At 35.7% G+C, this 27,575-nt stretch overlaps 2 protein-coding genes across 4 annotated transcripts in view; both read left to right on the forward strand.

The window, feature by feature from the left end:
• Positions 1 to 6,683, forward strand: part of LOC129261145 (SWI/SNF-related matrix-associated actin-dependent regulator of chromatin subfamily A member 5-like) — a 35,319-nt gene extending 28,636 nt beyond the window's left edge. For 2 of the 3 annotated variants that reach the window (XM_054899201.2, XM_064099148.1), the window contains exons 20-21: positions 346 to 465; positions 3,747 to 6,683. In XM_054899201.2, coding sequence (XP_054755176.1) covers positions 346 to 465; positions 3,747 to 3,830 — 204 coding nt within the window. In that variant the 3' untranslated portion in view covers positions 3,831 to 6,683. The remainder of the gene's footprint in view (positions 1 to 345; positions 466 to 3,746) is intronic. The other variant, XR_010293504.1, reaches the window with a different exon arrangement.
• A 4,584-nt stretch (positions 6,684 to 11,267) lies between these two features.
• Positions 11,268 to 17,461, forward strand: LOC129260131 (uncharacterized). The gene is made up of 2 exons (XM_054898174.2): positions 11,268 to 11,716; positions 14,062 to 17,461. The coding sequence occupies exons 1-2, from the start codon at positions 11,445 to 11,447 to the stop codon at positions 14,708 to 14,710; spliced, it is 921 nt and encodes a 306-aa protein (XP_054754149.2). The 5' UTR covers positions 11,268 to 11,444; the 3' UTR covers positions 14,711 to 17,461.
• Positions 17,462 to 27,575: the final 10,114 nt, after the last annotated feature.

A 27,575-nucleotide genomic window follows, 5' to 3' on the forward strand; every position in this document is an offset into this window, starting at 1 on the left:
AATATCTGTGGTCTTTTCAGATCTTTACTGAAGAGTATATTAGTAAAACGCTCCCCTAAAGTGGATTGTGATTAGAATTTTCTCATAATAATATGTCAAAGAAATGATTTGATATTTCTGGTGAAGCATTCACCCAAGATCTTTGTACAGTCCCTTACATTTCTACCTATGTGAAGTTGATATTCCTAAACTTCTGAAAACACTCTTTCTCTAGTTAATTCTGATAGTACATATATTAAAGGAAGAATACATATGTTGCCAATTTGAAGATTGAGATCTGATTGATAATGCTTCAGATAATTATTGAAATAAGATAATAAACTCTTTTGACCTTTGACCTTGCAGGAGCTCCAACGTCGATGCAACACCTTGATCACCCTGATAGAAAGAGAGAACCAGGAGCTTGAAGAGAAGGAGAAGGTGGATAAGAAGAAGGGCAGAGGAAACAATAAGGGATCAGGAAGGGTAAGTGTTTCTTGTTGGAATGCTCCCCAGGGAGTGGAGAAGGTGCACATATTGAGTACAGGCATGCAAGTATCCCACGACCGGGGTAATGATTAGAGACGTCGTTCCGATGTGTAAAGCGCTATATAAATGCGGATTATTATTATTATTATAATTACAATGTAAAGCACTAAGAAATATTGAGTATTAGATGCTCTATAAAAATTGATTATGCACTTGGTATTTTGATGATCATTATTCTGAATACCGAAGTTATTGTTGGTCAAAAAATGAAAAAAAAAGGGTTTGTTGAACCGACGATTTGTGGCATTATTCAGGTTTGTTGGTTCAAAATTGAAATAAGGTTCGGTTGTTCATTAGTATGAAAATAATTAATGAAGTATATGAATCGTACTTCATATTCTAGTGCAGTCTCCCCCAGGGTTGAGGGAGGGGGTCCTTACCATTCATCAATTATTAATATCTAAAAGCGAGGTAAAAAAAATTCTTACAAGACTTTCCCAAGAAATACTTGCATTAAAGGTCCGATGAAATACAGCAAAGATGCTGGTTTATTTGTTAGCTTAGTGGTTACTAATAACGATTCCATCTAAATTTTACCCGAAAAACATCCCACATCAGGTTCAAAGGCAGTTTTATATTGAAAATTAAGCCAAATTTGCCACGCCCACAAAAAATTCAGCCCGATTTGGTTTCGTATATCACGTGACAATGTCAGGGGAATAATCTGCTGAGTGTTGCTGACGTTTAGAGCGTGAAGTGCCTATTGTGGTTGCACGTGTGGATTCAAAGTAAATAAATTGAATTGCTGGAATAATATTCAGAACCTGAATCTTTAAAGTCTGAAGAATATTAGACGCAGCTGATGACGATGTTGCAGCCATGATCAAAACCGCATAAAAATCTTTAAAAATCCGTTAAGGATGAGCTTGGTCGAAACAGCAACTACACTACAACATGTGCAATAACTAGGGGTCCAGCTGCACAGCTGAGAAATCTTTCTTTCGATGATGTCACGTTGATTGACAGGTCGATCGACCAACTTTTTCGAAAATTTTAGTGGGCGTTCCCGTTGAAGTTCATTTCCATGGAATAACTCAACACCGGTTCGTCATACACAGAAACCGATGGCAAATTGTATTTTTCAAGTAAAACTACCCAAGAATAGATATATATCCAAAATTAGATGGTTTTTGTGTCATAGGACCTTTAAGCAATAATATTGGGACAAAAGGTTGTGGCTAATGTTTTTGTTAGACATGCATGGACTGCACCCAATGCACAAATCCCTGCAATTAAACACAACTCAAAAAATATAATCACAGTCATCTTGAATGTCAACCACCCAGAAGTAGACTTTTGAGAATTTATATTCCAAATTTCTTTTTCATTGCGTTTAAATGCAATATTTTCTGCAATGGTCTTAAAGGTAGTCTGTCGTACTCACTTGAATTTTGATGGTGAATTCCTTGCTACAAATTGAAGTTTGTATAAGTTGGTATAGATATCTAAATTAAAAAAATAGTTTCAAGCAATCCTTAAGTGTTTATCATCAGCCAGAATGCTTATTTAGAGCAACCAAGGGGCAATTCCATAAAATATGTACATCCGACCCCCTATACAGTGCGTCCCACAAAAAAGGAAACCCCATTTTCAGAGATAGATTTCACAAGTATTGAATATGTTTTACTATAAATTTGATACTTATGGCAAGAGTGGAATCTCATCTCTAATTTGAAACTAACAGCTTAGCAAATAGTTCAGGTATGGCAGATTACAAACAATAAATACTGAGGCATAGAAAAAACGATTTGCGCAGAAACTCACATGTGAATCTGAATCCTTTCTCATTTCAGGGATCAGTAAGAGAATCTTAAAGGACAAGTCCACCCCAATAAAAAGTTGATTTGAATAAAAAGAGAAAAATCAAACAAGCATTACACTGAAAATTTCATCAAAATTGGATGTAAAATAAGAAAGTTATTACATTTTAAATTTTCGCTTAATTTCACAAAACAGTTATATGCACATCCTGGTCGGTATGCAAATGAGGGGACTGATGACATCACCCACTCACTATTTCTTTTGTATTTTATTATATGAAATATGAAATATTGCAATTTTCTCCTTATTGTCATGAGAAACAAGGTTTCATTTCTCCATGAACATGTAGAATTACCATTGTTTGAACATATTGTGGTCCAACCAACAGGGACCTTATTGTCAAATCTGTGAAAATTGAAATATTGTATAATTCAAACAATAAAAAACAAAAGAAATATTGAGTGAGTGACATCATCAACTCTCTCATTTGCATATCACTGAGTTGTGCATATCACTGTTTTGTGAAAAATAAGCGAAACTTTAAAATGTCATAACTTTCTTATATTACATCCGATTTTGATGAAATTTTCAGTGTTATGCTTGTTTGATTTATCTCTATTGATTCAAATCAACATTTTTCTGGGGTGGACTTGCCCTTTAAAAAAGAATACAAAAGAAATGCTAATGAGCCAATCGTCAAATAAGCACGTTCGTCGTATCACAAACTAATCTGGTTTTGACATTGAAATTCAAACTTGTTTTGCTCATTAATGCGTGAAGTGTTCGTCATATGTTAGGTATCAAAATAAAGAGGAATAATTGAATTATATGATTATGTAAATTAATTATCATGATTTATTTTCCTTTGAAGAAAAAAGACATGGGAATCCCGGTGTCCTTTTTCTGGGAAGCACAGTATGTGTCTCTGATTACTCATGTTCTTAATTGACAGTATAATCAAAGGACCATGACTTGGTCAGTTTATGAAGTGAAGTAAGACTTGAGAAAAATGGGGGTTGGACATACAAAAAGTTTGATTCTTTGATGGAAATTGCCCCAAGTTTAATTATAATGATTCTGGCTTGCTTGAAATTATACTCCTTTCATTACCACATGCTTTTCCACATGTAGCTAACACAGAAAACAACATGTGGGACACCACCCGCACTGTAATGGACAGCATTTTCAGTCATTTTACTGATTTTCATTTGCTCATTACTCAGTAATAATACATTTTCCACAAAAAATTGTTTGGCAGATTATCATTTATTTATGATTTTTATAATTACTGTATGTTTTGTTCAGTTCTGTGAACATTTTATTTTCCTTTATTACCAGTACTAAAGATTATCTTTCACAACAGAATGATACCCCTTCCCCCTTCAAAAAAAAAAAAAAATGCAAGATTCTTCCACTAATGTTATCTTTGTTGTTTTATTTTTCAATCTTATTTACAGGTTAGCATGGGAACGCCCAAGGCTGAGAAGAGAAAGGCTGATGACGACACAGACAGTAGAGGGCGCAAGAAGAATAAGAAGTGAATAATCCAATCGGATGTGAATATCTAGTCATGTGATCAAGCCTGTGCTCTTGATAAACATGATTGTAAGATATAGTTAAGTCTGTCTGCCTCGATGGAGCTTTTGGTGACTACTGGTGCACAGATAACTTTAAGGTAGTAGATATTCATCTAGTCTAAAGTGAAGAAAGTATCAAAAAAAAGGACTTACAGGGGACCTTTGATTTGGATGGTTGTTTGACTTATGTGAAGTCGACTTGGGCAAAGTTGACTGCTGTCAAAACTGTTTTAGGAGCCAACTGTTCTCTGTGAGAACATGTCTTTGATGGCCTCTGAAACTGTCTACCATTTGAAAGGAATATGTTTTGTAGACCTTGTCTATAAAGGCCACCCATCGCCAGTGGCCACTTTTTTCTGTTTCCCATGGGTGGTCTTAATAGACAGGTTTGACTAAAGATATCTATAAAAAAAAATGTTGAAACTTCATTGTACATAATCCATTGGTCCCAATAATAGTTTCTTCACCAAAAGCCCGGAAACGGGCTATGAAAGACAAGAATCGAATTATGAAAGTTGAGACTGATTTATGATGCCATAATCCTGACAAATTTGGTTTTAAAAAAAAAGAAGGATTTTCCATGCTCATTATGACATGACCAACAAAATTGTGCATTTTTTTTAGCAGGAATTCATAAATCAGATTTGAATTAAACACAATATAACTAAAGGACTAAGAATGCAATCTGTGTCATACATATTTGGGACAAAGAACCGTAATTTTTCTACCAGAATATTTGGATCCAGTAACACTAAGCTAAGACCTTTTCTTTTCTTTAGGAATCTCTTAACTACCATACTTCAGAACTCAGGGAATAATTTTGCTTTACAAATTTGAATAGCATATTTGGTCATAAGAGGAAAGCTCTCAACTAAGTAATGTACAGTCCAATGTAAAAATATGCTATACGAATGACTTTATGTTTAAAAAATGTGGAGCAAATTGCGATGCGATACCAGGAAAATTATTCCCTGAGAACTTATTTTTTCATTAGAATACATTCCTTTTGCTTGTAAAGTTAATGATCTAAGTACATTTACAAGCAATGATGATGCCATTTTGTAAATACACCCTGAATATTGACCAAATGAATTGACTGTATATTGTGATGTGAGAGAAAGGAATCGGGTAGTAAGATAAGAGTAATGCCCAAGGCTGAGGCCTCAGTCTGCAGAGATATGGGTCCTGTCTCATAAAACATGTTAAACTAACAAATTTGCAATGACAGTTAAAAGCTACTGAAGTACTTTGATCTGATTGGCTGATAATTGATTTGTTCCAGAAATTGTGCATTTATTATTATAACAAGTCTTTATGAAACAGGACCCTGTAAGAGTGGTAAGAATGATGTAAACCAGAGTTCCTTAACACGAAGGCTAGCGATTAATCATACGCTTAATTTCACGATTGATTGTTGTTTTTAATGCAATCAACTGTTATTCTATGATGATTTCTAGCCTTTGTGTTACAGGCTACTGATCTAATGCCTCTTGTCCATGTCAGCTATGTAATGTTGTCTCTATTTATATCCAAATTGAAAAAAAAGCTGTAGACATTAAACAATCGCATGAGTGGTGGTGATCTAACTATTTAAACATTTTGTAAAAAAGTGCTAGTATTGTGAATGAAGTATTGACTGTGCAGAGTATGGTTTTGATTAAACTTAAGTAAGATATGGTGCATCAAATACAGATCAAATGCAGTATGACACACAGCCATGGTAGACGTGTAAAACATCCAGCATATTCATTAAATTCTTTTGAATTAATTTTGCGATGGAGTTGTGTTTATATGCAACTTCATCAATTAGTTTTCTGTTAAGCTTGTAAACATTGTTTTATGCCAAAATTGTAAATGGTAATGATGACTGTTTGTAACTTACATACTTCTTGACACTCATTTTGTGTTATCTATTATTATGATGAACAGTAATGAGATTATGTATTCAATTTGAGAAAGATCATATTGGGACCCGATATAGTTGTCATGTTTACTTTGTAAGTACAATTGTGGAAGGCTTTTGCCTAGGAGGTTTATTTTTCTATTGTGGGATAATTACAATGGTACTTGATAATGATACCATCATCTTTATCATCATTACCATCATCATCATCATTGCCATCATCATCACCATCGTCATCATCACCACTATCGTCATCATCATCATCATAGTCATGATAGTCATCATCGTCATTATCATTATTCATCATCAAGGTCATTATCATAGTCATTATCATTATTCATCGTTACGTCATCTTCACCGTCATCATCTTCAGATTCCTGGGCCCTTTTACAAGTCTTTGTTGATTTTCACTTATGACACAACCTTCATAAGCTCAGTCACATTTTCATCTTCTAACATGGAGCAAAGCATGATATTTGCAATATCTGAGCCACTGATGGGTCGTCGTCCATTTTAATCACAATTTTGTTTCTCAAATCAATTTTAAATGGCACGATGCTATCTTCTTCAGAATGAATTTAGTGACTCGGAATTCACAATTTCACCATATTTCTGATTCCATTACATGTACTAACATTTGCTTGTTTGAACATACAATATTTCATTGAAGTTGGGTTCAGTGAGATTTTCACATTTCTTCACCAAGTTTGATATGATCCAGTATGTACATGAAATGCAAGGCACAACAATCTTCTTTACACTATGTCTACCTTGATTAAACATTTTTGCTATGTAACCAATGATATGTATTATGTCCAAGTTTAAGTTCTGTTTCTTCAGAGAATGTATTGTGGTTTCTTTTCCAGTTTTGTTTACAGTCTGATTAAAAATAAACATATTTTCAGTGAGTAAAAGTTCTTTGGTGATGTTGTATTTTTACATTGATACCTCCAGCATAAACTTTATCCTTGGGTTATTGGTATCATCATCATCTTCGTCATCATTGCACTGTAGGCATCGTCATCAGCACTATCATTATCAATATTGTTATTGTCGTCATCATCATCACCATTTTCATCGTCATCGTTATTGTCATGATCAATCATCGTCATCATCAATATACTCATTTTTCATCACCATCTCCATCATTGTTTTCACTCATAATCATCATCATTTTCCATTAACATTGATATTCTTGGTTGTTTCTAACGTGATTTTGCTGAATGTCAAGAATTTTGTTTCTTGGTGACGGATGAACACTGTAACGCAGAGCTAAGCACTTGATCGCAAGGCTGTTTTTTATTACATCTAATTACATTTATCATCAAGTGCAATCAAGCATGCAAATCAACTGTACAATCAATCGCATTGCTTTATGTAACAGTCCCTTGAATGGAGCGAATGGTAAACAAATAATGCACGTGAGCGCGTGCATGCAGGGCCAAATAATGAACGATGTGCGAGAAGAGCCAATGGACATACCGCACCGAGGTCCGCAGTACCGATTGCGGTATACTAGTATCCATTTGGCAGGTCGAGCACAGAGTTCATTATTTAGGTCCTCTATGCACAATAATGCGTGCATTGTTTGTTTTACACACACCCCCCCCCCCCCTCCCCAATGTTACTAAGTTGCCCTGAATGCTATATTCAATCTAATTTCTAGATAATTCCAGACCTCGCACTACTCTGACATCAGAGTGCAGGATAGTGCATTTGATATGACGTCAGAGTGCAGGATAGTACATTTTGGATGCCATAGTGCAATTCGCTGAATATCATGTGATCCGATTTGGATCAGATTACAGAACATTATTGGGAGTTGTATAAAGAAAGATAACTGGTACACACGTTGCAGAGAAGAAAGCTAGTGCAAGTTGGCCATAGCACACCTGTAGGGGTCTGAATAATTCAGATGACTACACTGAATCAGGATTTTGTGGTATGACTTCCCCAAACTCTTTCCTAATTAAAGCAAAGGGTTGTCTTCAGGCACAGTGGCACTTTGGCTGACAGCTAGCCGCTGTACATAACTCACATTCCTTGCAGGAAGTCAGATAATTTGGATGGCTATGCTATAGCATCCCTAGATATTCCTCGTTTTGCACTTGCAAATTAGCCAATAAGTTTTGGGGTTTTGTTTCTTCAAATTTTATGAGAAAAAGTGCCACAACCCTCCCTCCCCTCATATGCGGCACTGAAGAAAATGAGAAATAAAAAAAAAAGAAAAGGGAAAGAAAGGTAGAAGAGGTGGAAAGAAGGAAAATAAGAGGAAAAATAAAATAAGGAGAGGGAAGAATTAGAAAATAAAAATCACCATTTTAAAATAAAGAAATCCGCTCGCGCTTTGCGCACACATAGCCTGTTTACTGCATGAGATACAGGTATATATTTTCGTTAAAGGGGAATGAAACCTTTGGAACAAGTGGACTTGTGTGGAAAGACAACAATCAAAGAGTAAGATCAAAGAAAGTTTGAGAAAAATGGGACAAACATATGAGAAAGTTATGAGCATTTGAATATTGCGATCACTAATGCTATGGAGATCCTCCCACTGGCAATGCGACAAAGATGTGTGATGTCACATGTGAACAACTTTCCCTGTGAGGGACTATAAGATACGACTAAAATGTCCCTTTTTGCTCTTTTTTATGGCGATAGAAACTCTTTTTCCATAATCTTAACTTCACTGCTCATAACTTTCTTATTTACTCAATTTTTTGTTGATCTGTTTCTTTGATTTTTCTGTTTTAACACAGGCTATCTTGTTTCAAATGTTTAATTTTCCTTTGATTAGTGCAATTATTATAATTGCGCTTAAATAATCCATCTGCAAGTCAATACACATAAAAATAATTTCGCTTCCATATCCTTTTTAGTGAAAGATGCGTTATGTTCATGATTACAAATAAGTACATAAAAATATATCGATTTCAGGTCTTAAACTCCAAGAATGTTGGACTTCGCGGTCGCGTTATTCATTAAATGATTTGCGCATCCCCTTCATGATTTTCAGTGTCAAAAGGCATCTTAAACGTCCCTTTCGGGTCAATAAATATTAAGATTTTGGTCGATCCTGAAGGCATTCTGTCAATTCTGTAGAGCTATCTACGTGCCTTGATGATGTGGCCCGTGATGTGGGTGCAGGGGCTATCTCTTTAATATCTCAAAATTCTCTGCAGCTTTCCGCCGGGACCTTTGATAATTATTGTTCCATGGAAAGGGGAAGACTGGTTCACCTAATGTTCTTGTTCGGGTTCAAAGGAAGAGTAACTTCTAGGATAAGAAGTACATTTTGGATCAGAATCTGTCGTGGATATCCGTCTGGGCTTGGGGTAGGAATACATATCATATTATTATGATTGATTTTGTCTTGTTTATTGCTGTTGACATCGAATGATGTTTTCCGTGAGTGGGAGTGTTCGCATCCAATTGAGGTTGCACGCCATCTGCGTTCAAATTGAGGACTGGGTCGATCTGATCGTTGATAACCACTGATCTCTCAGTGTTGATAACCGACCATCTACGCTGATTGGCTGAAAGTTTTATTTCGTCGTTTATTTACTTTTGCGTAATCATGGTCCGTCTCATTCAGCATGTGTACTGTGGTTGCTGTCTGATATGGCTATTGATTTAACACGAGGAACCTGTTGGACTTGTTCAAGAAGTGTGAATGTCTTTGTTCAGACTCGTCATCTTCCACGTTGTTCGTCTCGAGATGTACAATGACTTCGGATTGGTATGCAAGTTTCAGAGTTCGCGTGTATCACTGCAGAGGTCTTCTATTTTGGCTCCATTCAGAGTTTTACCATTTTCTTTTTACGAGAGAGCTGGGATGTTCTGATTTGCTTTGTCATATGATAAACATATCCTGTTCATTAATTGGGATTACATGGCGTTTAGAATATCTTGGAAAATACATGCATTGTAAGGACGGTATCATCAATCATAGATTGCATGATGTAAGGTCACACGGGTCAACATTTCAGATCAATTATGAAACGCTATATCCTGTTCATTATATTAACAGTATTTCATCATATTAAATGAAACCTGTGTGAGATGGTAGTCAATGTCAAAGGCATTTCTGAGGTCAATTAATTTATTGTTTTATTTGTAAGTGGACCACTGACAATGGTTTAAAATGCATTTCTTTTTAACGTTCCTTTACTTCTAAATCTACTTCAGCAAAACTGATTTTTTTTTTCCCCTTTCTGGCAGTCCACCTCACACAAGCAATTAGTGGTAAGCATTTCCAGTCCTAAGTCCGTTTTACAATTTTATTTCCCGAAAGGTGTTTAACCGTTCAAGAAATCAAGCCTTTTGTGTAAATAGATTAATGTCATGAACCTGACAAAGCCAAATGTCAGGAAATCCCTTCCCGGATAGATCACTTAAAAGATAACTTAATTATGGTCAGGTACACTGGCGGATCCAGGGGGAGCAACAATCAAAATTGTAATGTAAAAATGCTGTTAAAAAAGAAGTGTGCCCGCCCTTTGGGTTTTTTTGCTTGTCGAACTTTGTCGTGGATGAAATGTCCTTAATTTTTGGTTAAAAACCTTCTTCTGTTTTTTTGCTTGGGTTAAAAACCTTCTTCTGTTTTTTTGCTTGTCAAATTTTTCGTGGGGGAAATCCTGGATCCGCCCGTGATCAGGTATTTAAAGGAGAATGAAACTCTTGGAGCAAGTTAGCTTTTGTGAAAGCAGAAAAATCAAAGAATAAGATCAACAAAACTTTGAGTAAAATAGGACTAGCAATAAAAGAGTTATGAGCATTTGAATGTCGAGATCACTAATGCTATGGAGATCCTCCCATTGGCAATGCGACCAAGATCTGTGATGTCACACACGTACAACTCTCCCATTTGGACACTGAAAATGTACCCCAAAACATCTCTTTTTGCTCATTCTAATCATATGACAAACGATTCATCAATGATATAATGTTGTGAAACCTCTGTACTTGTCATCTCATAAAGAGAACATCTCACCTTGTGATAGACTCTATAAAAGTGAGAATATAAGTGAAATAAGTACTAAAGTAATGAGGGAGTTGTACGTGTGTGATATCACAGATCTTGGTCGCATTGCCGATGGGAGGATCTACATGGCATTAGTGATCTCAATATTCGAATGCTCATAACTTTCTTATTATTCATTCAATCTTCCTCAAACTTTCAACAATATGTTTCTTTGATTTTTCTCTTTGATATGGATTCAGCTGGTTTCAAGGGTTTCATTCTCCTTTAAATGCGTCATTTGGATTTTGGACTCTAAGCCGAATGGATTTCAAAGATCTTATAAACTTCCTTTTTAGTATACAAACAATAATGTTGTCAAGTTTGACCTGTCATATAAACGTGTGTGTAGTATCAGTTGTTTATATTACTTTATTGCACTGGGCATATATACTGGCCTCTCGAATCGTAGACCGTTTTTTATAAGCGTGATGATCATGTGATGATATATTATAACACATTATACATGCAATACTTTAACGTATGGAATAATAGCCTCTATAAATATTGTGATCATTTTTTTTCCAAGCTGTTATTCGCAGTCAGTTGAATTTCATATATGGCATTTCAATACATGTGCTGAGTTTCTTTAAATCGTGTAAGTGGTGCTGCGCTGTAATATAAGTCACACTCCAAACTGTAAAGACGCGGCGCCATGTCGGGGAAACCTCAGGCGCAGAGTCGAACGATCTTGTGGTGCGTTCCCCGATCTGTCTCCACGGCCTTAGCACGCTGCCTCAGTGCCATCGAAGACATTCAGATATGGTTCGAACCATTCTGTTACTGTTACATAGCCAAGGTGGAGTTCGAACGAATCACCGGTAGGGTCTTGCCCGAGGACTATCGGGGAAACGAGCAGACCTTCCTGGAGGCCTCGAGAATTCTTCAGAAGTTGACTGCAGCAAATTTCAAACCCGACTTTTTATCGTAAGTAATAAATATTTAATGTAGGCACATCCATTTTTTTAAATAAAAAAAGAAAGAACGGTGATTATTGTGGGCACTTGAGTTGTGGTGAGTTCTATTGATTGCATATTCTTCTAACACCCCCGAATACCCAGTTTTCATCTACTTTTTTGGACTGGTTTTCCTTAAACCAGTTTATTCTACTAATAATACAATAAATATTGTCGCTGAGTCTGACGGTTACTTCATATTCAATCGACGTAGGTCTATTATTTTTCAGGAGAAAACTTAAGGCCACCGCACACCTTACGATTTTGGAATTACGACTATTTACGATAATTTTGATTTGGGAATAAAACGTGGTAAAATTTGATGGGAATATTGAGGCATGGAACCTCTTAGTCTGTTAAAGGACAAGTCCAACCCCAACAACAAGTTGATTTGAATAAAAAGGGAAAAATCCAACAAGAATAACACTGAAAACTTCATCAAAATCGGATGTAAAATAAGAAAGTTATGACCTTTTAAAGTTGCACTTAATTTCACAAAACAGTTATATTCACATCCTTTTCGGTATGCAAATGAGGAGACTGATGACATCACTCACTCACTATTTCTTTTGTATTTCATTATGTGAAATATGAAATATTCAAATTTTCCTCCTGTTGTCGTGTGAAACAACGATTAATTCCTCCCTGAACATGTCCAATTAGCATTGTTTAATACTATATGGTTTAATCAAGTTGGTCCTTATTGTCAAATCTGTATAGAAAAAAATGAAATATTGTATAATTCAAACAATAAAAAACAAAAGAAAAAGTGAGTGAGGGACATCATCGACTGTCTCATTTGCATGTCACTGAGTTGTGCATATCAATGTTTTGTGAAAAATAAGCGAAATTTTAAAATGTCATAACTTTCTTATTTTACATCCGATTTTGATGAAATTTTCAGCATAATGCTTGTTTGATTTTTCTCTATTTATTCAAATCAACATTCTAAATCATCGTGAGAATACTTATATTCAAATTAATGAATATGATGTCATCCTTGTTAGAATAAAAGACAACTTAATATTTAGTCACAATGACGTCACAGGAAGTCGCACGATTGGCTACGATTTGAAACCAATTTGGCCTTTATTCCAAAATAAAACCTTGCAATATCATCAATTTGAACCTCAAATTAAGAGATTATATTCATTCATATTTTCAGAAAATAAGCAAAATGCGATTTTTTTTTTCCTCTCCAATATTGAACCGTCTGGTGGAGCAGTCGTGCGGAGGCCATTACTCACCGTGCCCGTTTCATGAAACTTGTTATTATAATAATGCATTAACAGTTGTTTTTTAAGTTACTGAAATCAGTCAATTTGATTGGCTGATAGTAAACTTGTTATAAAAATCTGTTATTATACATTAGTCTTTATGAATTACACACTGATCACCAATTCTTTGTTAATTGTTGTTTTTCCCCCAAAATAACCAGCTGCAAGTGTTAATACGTAACATACGAAACATGCAGTGGTGACACCAGGAGTTTTTTGTGGAGGGTAAATAGTTTTTGGGAAAAGGGTGCGCTTACCCCCCCCCCCCCCAAAAAAAAAAAAACATTATATATATATTCAGAAAATAAGCAAAATGCGATATATAATCTGCCTACACATAATATATGATTCTTTAAGACGTCTGTTTATAGATTTTCATAAGGCGGCTGCCATTCTTATTGACTTCAACGACTTAATTTACGGCCTAAATTAGCCTGACTTAAGTTGTAGTAACCTTATGCATAGGCGGCGGAAGCGGGGGGGGACAGGTCCCCCCTAAATTTGAGGTGGGGGGACGGTCCCCCCCTAAATTTTTAGTTGATAACCTTTTTTTTTTTTTTTTTTTTTTGCTTGTCAAATTATTTTTTACCTGTGTCCATCACAAAATTTCAGGTGGACCCCCCCCTAATTTTTTTGGCTTCCGCCGCCAATGACCTCCTGTGTATACACATATTCCGCAAATTTGTTTGTACATTATATGGTCACTTGTTTCTCTTGTACTTCAGATAACTGAAGAAGGCCGAATTATGGCCGAAAGCTTGTGAATAAATTTGATGAACTGAACCCCGGCTACGTCGATTGCTTTATTCTCGCAGTATCTATATATAGCATCCTCTCAAATATATATATATATATGTATATTTCTGGGGGCAACGATTCCAACAAGGCTAAATGCCCCCCCCCCCCCACCCACCAGGTGCACATACCGCCAACGGTGATAGAAAGCTATACTAAATAAATCCTAAGTGAAGTAATAATTTCCTTCTTTCTTTCTTTCTTTCTTTCCCGCCCCCTTCATTCTTTTTTCGGAACTAACCAGGTATCCGTCAATCAAACAAAAGTTAGAAAAAGCTGACAGTCCCCATATATTTGTGAAAGAGATCCCGAACGGCTGCGTCGACGAATTACGTCATCTCCCTCGCGGTTACCGCCACGCCTTCTTGATACGTCACCCTCTTCGGACAATCTCGTCCTTTCGGACATCGGTCTTCCACCATCTGCTAGGTCAGGGAAAGCTCCATGGTGAGGCGGCAGATGAAGCGACCTTTGACCTCGTCAAACACAATCCCTACTACGCTTCCGGCTACCACTTCAAAGAGATCCACACCATCTGGAAGTTTGTGCGGGAGAATACCGATTGCTCCCCGATCGTCATCGACGGTGACGATTTGTTGGCGAACCCTTCCGGATTACTGCCGAAGTTTTGTCGAGCCGCGGGACTTCCGTACGATGATGGTCTTCTGAACTTTGACCCGTCGATCGAATCGCTTACCTCCTGGGTCACGGGGGCTGATGATATGCTCATGAATATGGTTAATTTCTATAAAGTTGCCATGACGACAACCCACTTTCTACCCGCTAGAGAGATACCAAGACGTGATCAGGTGACCCGTGACGTCATCAGATGTGTTGATGAGGTCATACCGCTCTACACCGAAATGTATGAAACGAGAATTAAACTGCCTTAAAAAAATTGTTGTAGTAGTTGGATTTTGCAATGTTCACATATGAAATGTCATTTCCTAGTCAGATCTATTACTTCATCACATTCATGGGTTGAGGATCTAAGTCATTGTCATGCAAAACGTCGGAAATTATTATCAATTATTTTCTCCCTTTTCTTTTACTTCTTTACCACTTGAAAAGTGGCTAGTCGGGAGGGGGAGGGGGGGGGGTAAGGCCGATTCGAACCCCTACGTGCCTTAGTCACCCGTACCATCCAAGACTAAATTAGCCCGTATTCACTGAGATGTCAGTTAGGTTTAAATCAGGCTATGGTTTGACTCCGAGCTGAAGTTATGGGAAGCCGAAATTTTCAAATTTTGTTAACATTGTATTTTTCGTGCGTTCCTATTATTAATGATTTGAGCAATGCCTCGTTCCCATGCACTGTCGTACGATCCGTTGCGAATAACGCCACGATCGGCCTTTCGTAAAGCCAGGCTCACACTATGCGATTCGTTGCGACGCGATTTTTCAAGAAAAAACTACTCCACATTAAAAAATATACCATATTTTGCACCAAATTTGAAAGTTTCACGAAGTAAAATGATTTTGTATAAAGTTTGGCATAATGTTAGGAATACTAAAATCACATTTTTACTTTGCGGCAAGCCCTGTGGTCGGAGTAAAGTTCAAATCGGCTTCCAGTCGCAGCCGATATGACGACATTACGATTTGGATTTGAATTTGTTTTTATTCATTCAGGGAGGCTCGAACTGGGCTGAATTTCAATTTCAGTAGTCCTAGGTACTATTCTGAACTCTGATCCGTAAGATATATATTCTTAGGCTTTTGTCTCATCTGATGAAAGTATTATTTTTATAGAATCTTGCGCATGAGTGAGCACTGTCCATTTTTGTAAAGCTCACAGAAATCGGTTTGCGCAGAAACTATGATTTTCACGCTGTGTCGAAGGAAAACGGCAAAAAAAAAATATCCGCGCTGCACATTTTTATCTTTTGGGAGACATTTCTGGTTAATGGAAATAAAACAGATATATATTTTAACTTTTAAAACTTTTTTCTCCCTAAATGATTATTTTAAGCCCAGGTAAACATAACTTTTAGATTGTTTGTGCCAGCTGATCTGGACATAAATTAAACAAACCATTGTAACCAAAAGTTAATTTCAGACACCTCCAACCTTATTTCTTTATTCAGTTTTGTCCATTTAAAAGGGTCTACATTTTATACTTAATTTCATATGTATTTCTCCACACTTCCCAGACATGACAAGGGATAACAATAAAAATCAAGCCTGTTATTTCATGCGAATCACTGCTTTTGTAAAGCAGAAATAATCGCGATGGTCTAGGTGTTTGGGGAGGGGGGGGGCAGTGGCGGTCAAGGGAGTGTTTTGGCCAAGGAAATAATTCAGAGAAAGGAAAAGGGTATCTTCAAATCAATCTCCTAGCTAAAGTCCATAAAGTTTTGCGCAAATCCTTTTTCACGAACTTTTTAAAAGTAAGTGGTGCTCACTCAAGCGGAAAGATTTGCCGATAGTCATAATCGCCTACCAATTATGAATGTGGAAAAAGCTTCAGTATATTGCAAATATATATCTTTTTATAGGGATATTTCAAAATGTAAACTTTTTTATACGCATTGTATAACTCGAACCAGCGCTGCTCAGAGATTTGTTGGCCGTCCACTTAAACCATAACTTTAGGCCAGAGTCTAAATTAAACTGGAGTGTAGAATACGGGCCATTTTTTGTCGGATGTTTTCAGGTGATGCGATTTCATGAGGTATTTGATCAAGGACGAGGGGGGAAGGGGGGCATGCTTTGCCCCTTAAGAACATTTGCCTCATTACGCCACTGACCATTTTTTTTTAATAGAACGAAGTTCCCAAATGTTTATAGGTCACATGCGTGTGATTTTGATTACTTGGACGTATTTGTATTTAGCATTTTACTAAGCACTGTGCTATTAAAATTTATTTGAACAAAACTGTATTTTATGTTTGCTGCGCGATAGAATTCCAATGGATATTGATTAAATGAAACAGACGATCTCCCTCATCACCAGAACCAAGGCCCTATATAAACGGAATAGCGTCACCACACTGTGAAACTTGGTTTTATCTGTCGAGTTGGGACATCCACAATACAGGCCACCGCGCACCCAATACGATTGGTCTGCGACCCGAGTTTGGAATCAAGCGTAGTAGAAATTGATGCAAATATTGAGGCATAGAATATCTTACTGTGTCATGTTCAAAATCATCGTTCGAATATCTATGTTCAAATGTACATGTAATTATGTTTAAGCCTTTATTTGCACCTACGGGGCCAAAAGGCGTTCTTAAGGTTCTTTCAATAAAGTTCAAAGAAATTAATTTGGACTTTACTTCAAAATAAAGGCTTGCAATCATCCAAAATTGTTATATTGGTATTCTTTCAGTTAATTTGAACCTCAAATAAAAAGATACTATTCAATGACATTTTCAGAAATTGAGAAAAATTATGATTCATTTCAAATGGTGTCTTGGACCAGTCATAAGGTGTGCAGTGGCCTTTAGACTCATGTCTCATATAAAATCATATAATTTCATTTAATTTCCACATCCAACAACAAAAATAATTAAAGTGGCATACTATACATAGAATATAAATAAAACTAATAGTCATATGTTCCTCACTAGATTTTGAATTACTGATAATCATTGTAATTGTGAACCACTACTCAGATTAAAGAATAAATATCAAAGCTAAAACACGGCTCGTGTTTTTAACTTTTTTTCAATCTATTTTGGAAAAAGAAATAATCTGGAAAAGCACTGAAAATCATGGACACGAAATTGTATGCTTCATCATAAGCACGATAAGCAATACGCTCTTGTTGTCTTGGCTTACACTCGCTGTCTTAAAAGGAAACCCGGGCCCCGTCGTACAAAGAGTTGCGATTGATCTGATCCAACTCAACTATGGAAAGCCAGCAACGCCCACATCTAAAAATACATGTTTGTTTAACAAAAATTCCATATATAATGTATTTTCATAAATTCATTAATTTCTTGACAATTAGGTGTGTCTGCATTTGTTTACAAAAGACATTTGCAAATTTCCTGTTGAAAAAATTATGCCACTGATGGATTTCCATAGACTTACGATTGATTGGATCAATCGTAACCCTTTGTAATACGGGGCCCAGGACTGGAGATATTTATAATTAAAAGAATGGATTAAATTTTAGAGAGAAAAACACGAAAATATCATCAAAATCTGATAGCAATTAAGGAAGCTATTGAATTTTAAAATTTTGCAATAGTTTGTGAAAACAGTTATTCACTCCTTCATGAACATGGATAATGTAATAGGTGATGTCATACCTCCTCCTTTTTTGCATGCTATCACATCAAATCATAATCATTTCATAATATTTCCCCTTGTGTAAAAGTAAAATTGCAGTAATGATTATTATTATATTACATTATTAAATCAGGAGTCAACCCATTTTTTCATTATTGGAGGATAAAAGTTGAATAAACAAAATAACATAGAAAATGGTATCAACTCGCTCATTGTATCTTCATGTGCTTAAAACCGTTTCACCGAAATAATGCAAGACTTGAAATCTTTTCGTCCAATTTAGATGAAATTTTTAATGCTTTGATTGTCTGATATTTATTTTATCCTTTCATATCAAATTATTCTTCAGGCTGGAGTACCCATTAATTAAAATGAGCTTAATCTTGTTCATGCATGAATGTTGCACTGACGTATAGGTGGGGGATTAGGGGCACCGCCCCCCCCAAAAAAAAAAAAAAGTTTCACTACCAAGACAATAAAGAAGAAAAAGAAAGAAAGGAAAGGGAAAGAGTGAAATATCCTCTGAATAGTATATCGAAATATAAAAAAAAAAGAAATAGATTTTGTGTTAAAACGGTCAAAATTGCTGCTCGCTCGCATCTTTTCTGCACTCTTGCCCAAATCTACCACCCGCCATACCAAGCCCCCTAAAAAATGTTGGCTCCTTACGTCCCTACGGGTCTCGTACATCATTCGACCGACAAACAAGGAATGCAATTCCTTTCTTTCTTTCTTACTACAAATTTTGCTCCAATATCGATGCCTTCTTACGGAAATGGTGCATGAATGAATTACTTTTTACATGCAGTATTGCATGGCTCATATTGGTTTTACTTCAATCTGTGTTTATAATCAACAGTTGAAAAACTGTCCTACCTGATTTCCTTTCGATACTCATGTCAAACTATTCTTTTATTGTATACTTGACTTTTGTGATTATCATTTGTAAACAAAGTTTTCATTTGAAAAGTAAAAAAACAGTCTTTCTTTCTTTCTTCTTTTCTTTCTTTCTTTCTTTAATTCCTTCCTTTCTTTCTTCCTTTCTTTCTTTCTTTCTTTCTTTCTTTCTTAATTCTTTCTTTAATTCCTTCCTTACTTTCTTTCTTTCTTTCTTTCTTTCTTTCTTTCTTTCTTTCTTAATTCTTTCTTTAATTCCTTCCTTACTTTCTTTCTTTCTTTCTTCCCCCCCCCCACTTGTTTCAGATTGCGGCAAATTTACCAAGAAGAACATGTAGTGGAGCGTTGCACCCCGACCCTACTGACATACACCCAGGGGCGTCGATCCATTTTTCAGATTGGGGGGGCAAAATCATTAACGTTCCAAAGGCGCTTGATCGTACAAAACACCCACCCACACACCCACATACACACACACACACACACACACACATATATATATATATATATATATATATATATATATATATATATATAAATATATATATATATATATATATATATATATATATATATACATACATATATATACACATATACATATATATATACACATATAGATATATATATATATATATATACATATATATATATATATATATATATATATATATATATATATATATATATATATATATATATATATATATATATATATATATTATATACAACACACACACCCTCACACACACATATATATACAGTTGTATATATATATATATGACTCATGAGACACAGACACGTATCTCACTACACAGATAGTACGAGTGCCGAGAGTGAGCTCAAATTTCTTTATATTCTGAGCTGAAAACTTGATATTCTAAGCATTTTTGGTACCAATGATTAAGATTTGTATCTAAAAGAATAATAGATGCGAGCGCGAAGCTCGGACGTTTTTGATAAAGAACAAGCTATATATCCAAGAAAAGATTATTGCAAATTGAAGCAGTTCTTTTGAGGCTTAGAACTGAAAACGGGACATTTACATTCACCAATTTAATCATGAAAAGTATGGGTTTTTGCTACAGAAATGATGCGAGCGCGAAGCGCGAGCTGAAATTTTTTATATTCCAATCTGAAAAGCGGACATTTTGAGCACGATTTTAAATAAAGAACGAGTTGTGTATCTCAATCTCGCTTGCTGAACATTACAATCTTGTTTTTTTTAATGCATATCCGGAATTATTGGGGGGGGGGGCAAAATGATATGTTTGCCCCCCAAATATTTTCAATGGTGGGGCGATCGCCCCCCCTGCCCCCCCCTGCCCCCCCCCCCCCCAGGATCGACGCCTCTGCATACACCGTCTCGCCATATATAAAAAAATCCGTTTGTTTCTTGTTCTTTCGTCATAACATATATTGAATGTATTCATTTTGTATTTGTGTTCACTCATAGACACCAAAACCTTGGCCTTTTGGGCATCATTATTATTTAGATCTACCGCTGCTTTTTTTACGATCAAGCCAACATTTATAATAATCATATTGTCACCTAAAGTTAAAACGATAATTTGACAATTCACTTGGGTGCAATATTTTAGTAATAGTATCATCTTGATACATGTGCAACCGCTCTTGCGCATTGTGACGTCATACGTGAACCCGGCGAAGCCTGAAAAGTTACCGCGAGCGTGTGTCAGTCGTCATTTTTACTTTTCAAAAAACGATTTGGGAAAAGAACAAACACGAAAGTGCGTGATGGATTGCGATCAGTCGACATTAATTTTTGAACAGCTAGAGGCATACAAATCGTCGCGCTTTCTCAAATCTACGATCGTCGAATAAAATAGGCATATACGTTTTTACTGTTATTTTGGTAAGACTTGCTTTATGTTTACTAGTGCATGTTGATGATAAATGATCATAAATGGCATTTGTATTTTTCCCCTTGGATGCAATATCACTGCACCGCCACTAGTTTTTTTCTGTTTAATATTACTCTGATGCTGAGGACATCCAATCGATTGAATAACACGACAAGGAAAGGGGGCATTGATGTTCCTCTGAGCGATTAAAAAGGGGGAATCGAGGCGGATGATCAGTGAGGATCATATCGACGACACTGTTGCTGGACACAAGCAGACGACACGGAAACAGATTTTAGTAGCTTCGGCCCGGCAAATGTGCGCCACATTTTAAGTGGGTTGAACCTGGATACATGTCAGGCGCCATGTGGGACTCGACCGAAGAGTCGGGTGAATTCACGCCCGATCCGGAGGCGATGCTGGACGAGGCAGTCGCTGAGGCAGCTCGATGGATCAAGGTAAATATTCTTATTCATTTTTTCCAGACAGACTATTTGTACTTGACCCATAATTACCACATAACTGTATTATTATACCCTGCATACAAAGATCGTGGAGCTAATAGCTCTATGCACAGATCGTAAACCACATGTTAATGCATGGGTGATAAAGCGAGTCTTTCTATTGTGTTCTCATCTCAGTGGGAAAGGAGTGGCGCCCGTGCGGTTGTGCGACCACGAAATACTTCCTGGTCTAAAAGTATGTAAAGAATTAAATATTATTGATGTTTGAAAAATAGAAAAATAATGTTTGTTTGCACAGTTTTACATTTTGACATGGATAGTTGCGTATATAAATGGCAATTGCCGGGGTGGGGATATCGCCCCCATCGCTCTCTTTCTGTTGTGGTGCCTCAATGATGGAGAGAATATATAACTTTTGTACTCAAGAAACATTACTTTTGTATGTTACCCACTTGCGTATACAGATGGGGGGATTGGGGCCATGGAACGGTCCAAAATAAAAAGTAAAACGAACACGTTGACAGGTAATTTGACGCACGTTAATTGGTATTTATATTCCAAACATTCATATTCATGACTAATTATTAGAGTTTATCAAAAAAAATATCAAAACTGAAAGGAAAAAGAAAACCCACCAATAGCCTACCATGAGCTGAACAGTCGAGACCCATTTGATTTTTAAGGATATTTAAGATTCCGTGATATAATTGATATCTAAATTTTAAGTGAATCGCATTGGTTATATCAATTTCTCAAGTCTCAAGGACTTGGGGTCCGTTTCAAAATGAAACTTGGTAAACTTTAGCATCATTGTACCATGAAATTTGGCACCAAAAATGCATAGATCCCTGCTGCAGTAGTTACTAATTTGTACTTGCAATTAAAGTTAATTGTAAGTTGTTTGTGAAAAGATTCACAGATTTTCTGCCGGCGCCATTTCCGGTGCAACTTGACCGTGCATGCAGAAACACCATTGGTTAAAAGTTGACTGATTCCAATAGTTGTTAATTGACAAACTGCATGTAAGCAACCTGTCGATGTAAATAATATATTGAAGTCAGCTGAGTAAAGCATCGTAGATGAAAGTAGTCAGTATCCCAAATATATTTTCCCCAGTCGAAATTTATTGGAATGTCTCCCTTTAAATCGCCGTTGGTCCTTTTCGAAGTCGGCTGCTCGGCATAACGTTGCAGAAGGAAAATAATTGAATGTGATTTTGCAAGTCTCGGTTGCCAACGCGTTCTCAACACCGTGTGACGAACTATCTTCTGATATTCGACACGACACCGGATAGAAAAACATACTTGCACGTGTGTAGAGGAGACTGAATTTGAAACCAAGCCATATCAGACCAAAAAAATGAAAGCATGGGCCTAGTCACAACAACTTGGCTTCGGAGTAATCGAACGATCGAATTTAATCGACCCGCGTTGTGATCCCATCGGTCGTATGTTGATCGATGTTGTGGTGCGACTGAACTTATAAATAAAATAACCAAACTTGGAGTCGGCAAGAATGATGCCAGGTCTGTTAATGAATATTCAATTGAACATTCTGAGACGTGAATATAAAACAAATTGAATGTCAAATCACCTGAACCCTTTTTGTGACGGTTTAATAAAATATCCAATAACTGCAAAAAATGTCAGAAACTCGCCGTATTATGGTCCTGCTATATTGCACTCCTGTAGGACACAACTATTAAAGGTGTGATGCTTTTTTTTCATTTTCCCTTAATAATTATGTCTCTGTATGTGTTATTTTTAGCAAAATCAACTTCAGAGAAATCATTTTAGTATAATGAATTTAAATTCACTGGCTCACTTTAGGGGCTAAATGTAACTCCTCCGTCCTTACACTCTAAAAACACTGAGTAAATTTTTACCCAATATTGGGCAGAAAGGGAACATGCATGTTTGCTGGGTATTTTTTTAACCCCATATTGGGCTAAATGCATGTTTTAAAATTTCAACGCAACATTGCGTAAAATTTACCATACATTGTGCATATTTTTACCCAACCAACATGCATGTTCCCATTTTACCCAATATTGGGTAAAACTTTTTTTAGAGTGCTGATATAAGATAATTCACCATAAGATATCATAGGAATTACGTTAGGTGTTGTAGATGCGATTAATCACATTTGTTTTTTTTTTCAAGCGGCATTTCATATATTCATTCATATTTACCAATTTCATTGATTATTATTTTACACAAGAAACGTTCTCTTTTACCCAATACTTGGGATAACCTCTTTTGCACAGGGTTTCCGATAGGACTGTTTTCTTTCATTTTCGTCATCAAGAAATGCGGATACACATGCAATGTGGCAAATTATTGACGGAAGAAAACCCATTCGATGATTTCCATCAAAAATTATTCAACGAGGATAAATTAAATGCTGGGCATGATCTCTACCACAAGAACAGCGAGATATTTACTATTCATTTCGAGTTTCAACAATATAGTTTCTTTTTATTTCAATATATTATTCATAATTGTTGCATTATAGTTAGTCAAAATACAGAGAACAGTCATATTTGCGGTCTGCATATTAATGTGTTCATTTCGAAGAAAAGCAAACCTTTGATCACATACCTTAAATATTCGTTAGAAGATATCATCGTATTGACATAAAGAACACTTCGATTGTATAGGCCTACTCTGAAGTATGATATTATCATGATTATCAAGATTATAAGGTATGTGAGAGCAGGAGGTCATTGCAGATTGTAGTTGTTATCAAACGCAATTCCAAAATATCAAACACATCTGGACTTTCAGCCAATCCGAAGCATGCGTTTGGGACTTACAATTGATTCTAATAAACTTGCATTTGAACGCAACTATTTCTGCCACATGCCCCCGAGCAGGAAATGATTTATCATCCTAAAAACCCTGCACAGAGAAAGAACTAAAGGAGACAACAACAAGTCATATAAAACATTTTAAAATGGACTTTGATTTGAACTGTCAACAATTTAGACAATGTAACGGTTTTCCCATTTTCTAGCTTTTCAAGTTTCTTTTCAAATTTTATCAGGAGCGTTTTTGGTTCTTTTCAAAGGAGGAAAAATACCAAAAAATAAAATAACCGAAGTAAGAGAGAATCATTGTGGGCTGCTGGTTTGATGTACAGAACTTATATTGCACCTGAATTTTGAATTGTTCTCACGGCTGTTATAATTTTATCGTCACGTACTATACAGCCCTTTGTTGCTTTTACTTTTTTTTGGTGGGGGGGGGTTCCTTTTTCTTTTTATCCCGTGTTTGTGACTTTTTAATTCTCCTTTTTAATGAATTTGACGAAAAAGTCTTCATGGACAACGTATTTATGCATGAGAAACATCAGTATTAAAAGATTAGTTTCAGTATGCAATCGGATCAGTTCAGACACCATGGATATTTAGACATGTTAGACCTCCGCGTGAATTCGTTTAAATCTTCCGAAGAGTCTTATAATCGGTTTAATAAATATTTTAATTGTCAAGTCTTAAAAGGCTGACGAAAGAAATACAAATAGGGACTTCGAGGTAAATTCATTGGAAAATGACGGTATACTTGCTTCGTGTCTAACCGCTATGAAATATTATGAAAATTATGAAAATGTTATGAAAATTATCTTCCTAAACTCCAATATCCATAACTGTTCATTTTATTTTTGTAGTCATTTAATTACACATTCTTCTTTTTAGGAGAATTTGATATCAATTACTTTCAATAATAATTCACTCAAACAATTCTTTAAACTGTATACAGAGGGGGCACCTAGTGCTATGTTATCTTTCACAAATTTTACAAAATCTTTTATTGATCCCCCCCCCCCCCCCACATAGTCTTGCCTCCATCCCGCAAAAAAATGTTCAAGAATGCTTTGAAGTAACTTTTTTTCTCATTAACTATCTATACAATATCCAAATCAATTGCGATTTTAAAAAATGCACCCTTCAAAGAATTCCATAAATAAAGCAGCATTAACATGATTAAGCATAAAGCTATCTTGATTTTCATATTCAATAAATTGTCCCCCTCATTCTCATTTTGTTCCTTTTTTGCTGTCATTTTTTGCTGTCATTTTTCAAACACCTTTACTTGTTTTACATTCAGTGCATTCATTCGTGACTGTTACTTTATAAGCACTCTGATAAAACTGTTATTGTCGACCAAATCCGCGGCTGCCCCAAAAAAAAAACATAAGCTAGGCCACGTGCAGTGTGGGAACATAGGAACACTCCATTTGTTATTGAGATCACATTTCGAATAAAAAGGGAAAAGAGGGACGTGGAAAAAAAAGCTAGGAAAAATGCGACTCTCCCCAAAGCGGAGTAACAAAAGTTCCAACGCACCCCGTTCGCTTTGTTCTGTTATCCTGGCTACAGTTTACACTGAATCATATATTATATCTTTCAGACACACTTTGGTATTCAAAAATACTGCTTTTATGTCAACATCGGATCGGTTATTTCTAGCTCACCAAGCTTAAGTCAATAAAACTTTACATTCTTGTCCGTCTTACGGGTGATATTTACTTTTTGTAAGTTTGCCCTTCTTTTATCTTCTCTCACTTTCTCACTTTCTTGGTGTGGTATGATTGGTCGACCAAAATAACTTCAACACGTATAACCTCCCCCTTTTCCTTGCTTTCGAAATCAGAAAAACGGATTATCTATTAGTAACTCTACCTGGATTAAAAAGACGCATTAATTTTTCTCTTTCGTCAAAGCGAAAACGATAAAACAGAAAAGGGAACGAGAATTTTAATCAAATTTTCTGCTTTGTCAAAGCAAAAATAACATTACTTCCTGCAACAAATTATTGATCAACGATCGTTTTCCTCTTTTAAATCTCAAAAATAGAATCAGTTTCACTCAGTATTTCGTTTTTGCTTTTCCCGTTTCTGAATCAGGAAAAACGAATTATCTAACAGTACCTTGATTAATATATCACAAGATTTTTCAAACGATTTTATCAAGTATTATATTTTTTTATTTCAAGACAATCAATCGCAAACTTATTTTACAATAATGTAAACTGATGTAAAAAGAATGAGAAGGGTGTAATTAAAGGAGAATGAAACTCTTGGAGCAAGTTAGCTTTTGTGAAAGCAGAAAAATCAAAGAATAAGATCAACAAAAGTTTGAGTAAAATAGGACTAGCAATAGAAGAGTTATGAGCATTTGAATGTCGAGATCACTAATGCTATGGAGATCCTCCTATTGGCAATGCGACCAAGATCTATGATGTCACAGATGTACAACTCTCCCCTTTTGGACACTGAAAATATACCCCAAAACATCTCTTTTTGCTCATTCTAATCATATGACAAACGATTCATCAATGATATAATGTTGTGAAACCTCTGTACTTGTCCTCTCATAAAGAGAACACCTCACCTTGTGATAGTCTCTATAAAAGTGAGAATATAAGTGAAATAAGTACTAAAGTAGTGAGGGAGTTGTACGTGTGTGACATCACAGATCTTGGTCACATTGCCAATAGAGGATCTACATGGCATTAGTGATCTCAATATTCAAATGCTCATAACTTTCTTATTATTCATTCAATCTTCCTCAAACTTTCAACAATATGTTTCTTTGATTTTTCTCTTTGATATGGATTCAGCTGGTTTCAAGGGTTTCATTCTCCTTTAAGTTCCAGATAAGCTCCTTTTTATTTAGAAAGTATGCTCCTGCAAATTTCTTTAGTATTTCAATGAGTATTTTTGTGAAAAGGGAGTTTTCCATCTATTTAGTTTCTTCGTTTATCAAAACATGAATTCCCAAGCATGAAACATATTGTCAGATCTTTTTAAGTAAAGCGAGTAGTTAAACCTTTTTCGCGTTTTCACTATTTTATGTTAACAAATGATATTCAAATGTTGTTTACCCTTTGCTCGAGAATTAAAAAAAAATGTTCCGTATGAATACTACTTTTATAAAGCGTAAAAGCGTTCACTATAATTTATGTTTATTTTCTCGTAAACTTGTCAACCCAGACATATTTATGATTGTTGAACTCTTATTAAACTTATGATTGAACTTATATGAACCGTTGCCCCTTTTATATCGTATTATTATTATTCTGACAACAGTTCAACCACTCCTTCAACGGTTTCAAATGAAAATACACCCACATTGTCACCAAAATGCTGACAAGAATAGAAATACATTTATGTATAAAAGTAGATGAAAAGATTAACAGACAGGAGGATGTATTGGTGTTTACATTTTCGAAATGTAGCCGTAAATTTTCATAAGTTTGAAAATCCTATATTCATGATATTCGTGGAAA

The sequence above is a fragment of the Lytechinus pictus genome, chromosome 5 (assembly GCF_037042905.1).
Source record: "Lytechinus pictus isolate F3 Inbred chromosome 5, Lp3.0, whole genome shotgun sequence".
Lineage (NCBI taxonomy): Eukaryota > Metazoa > Echinodermata > Echinoidea > Temnopleuroida > Toxopneustidae > Lytechinus > Lytechinus pictus.

Bases quoted from the DNA above. Each gene is read 5' to 3' on its own strand.
- LOC129260131 (XM_054898174.2), top strand. From the start codon at position 11,445: ATGTCGGGGAAACCTCAGGCGCAGAGTCGAACGATCTTGTGGTGCGTT. The intron at 11,717-14,061 runs GTAAGTAATAAA...GGAACTAACCAG, and splicing joins TTCAAACCCGACTTTTTATC to GTATCCGTCAATCAAACAAA.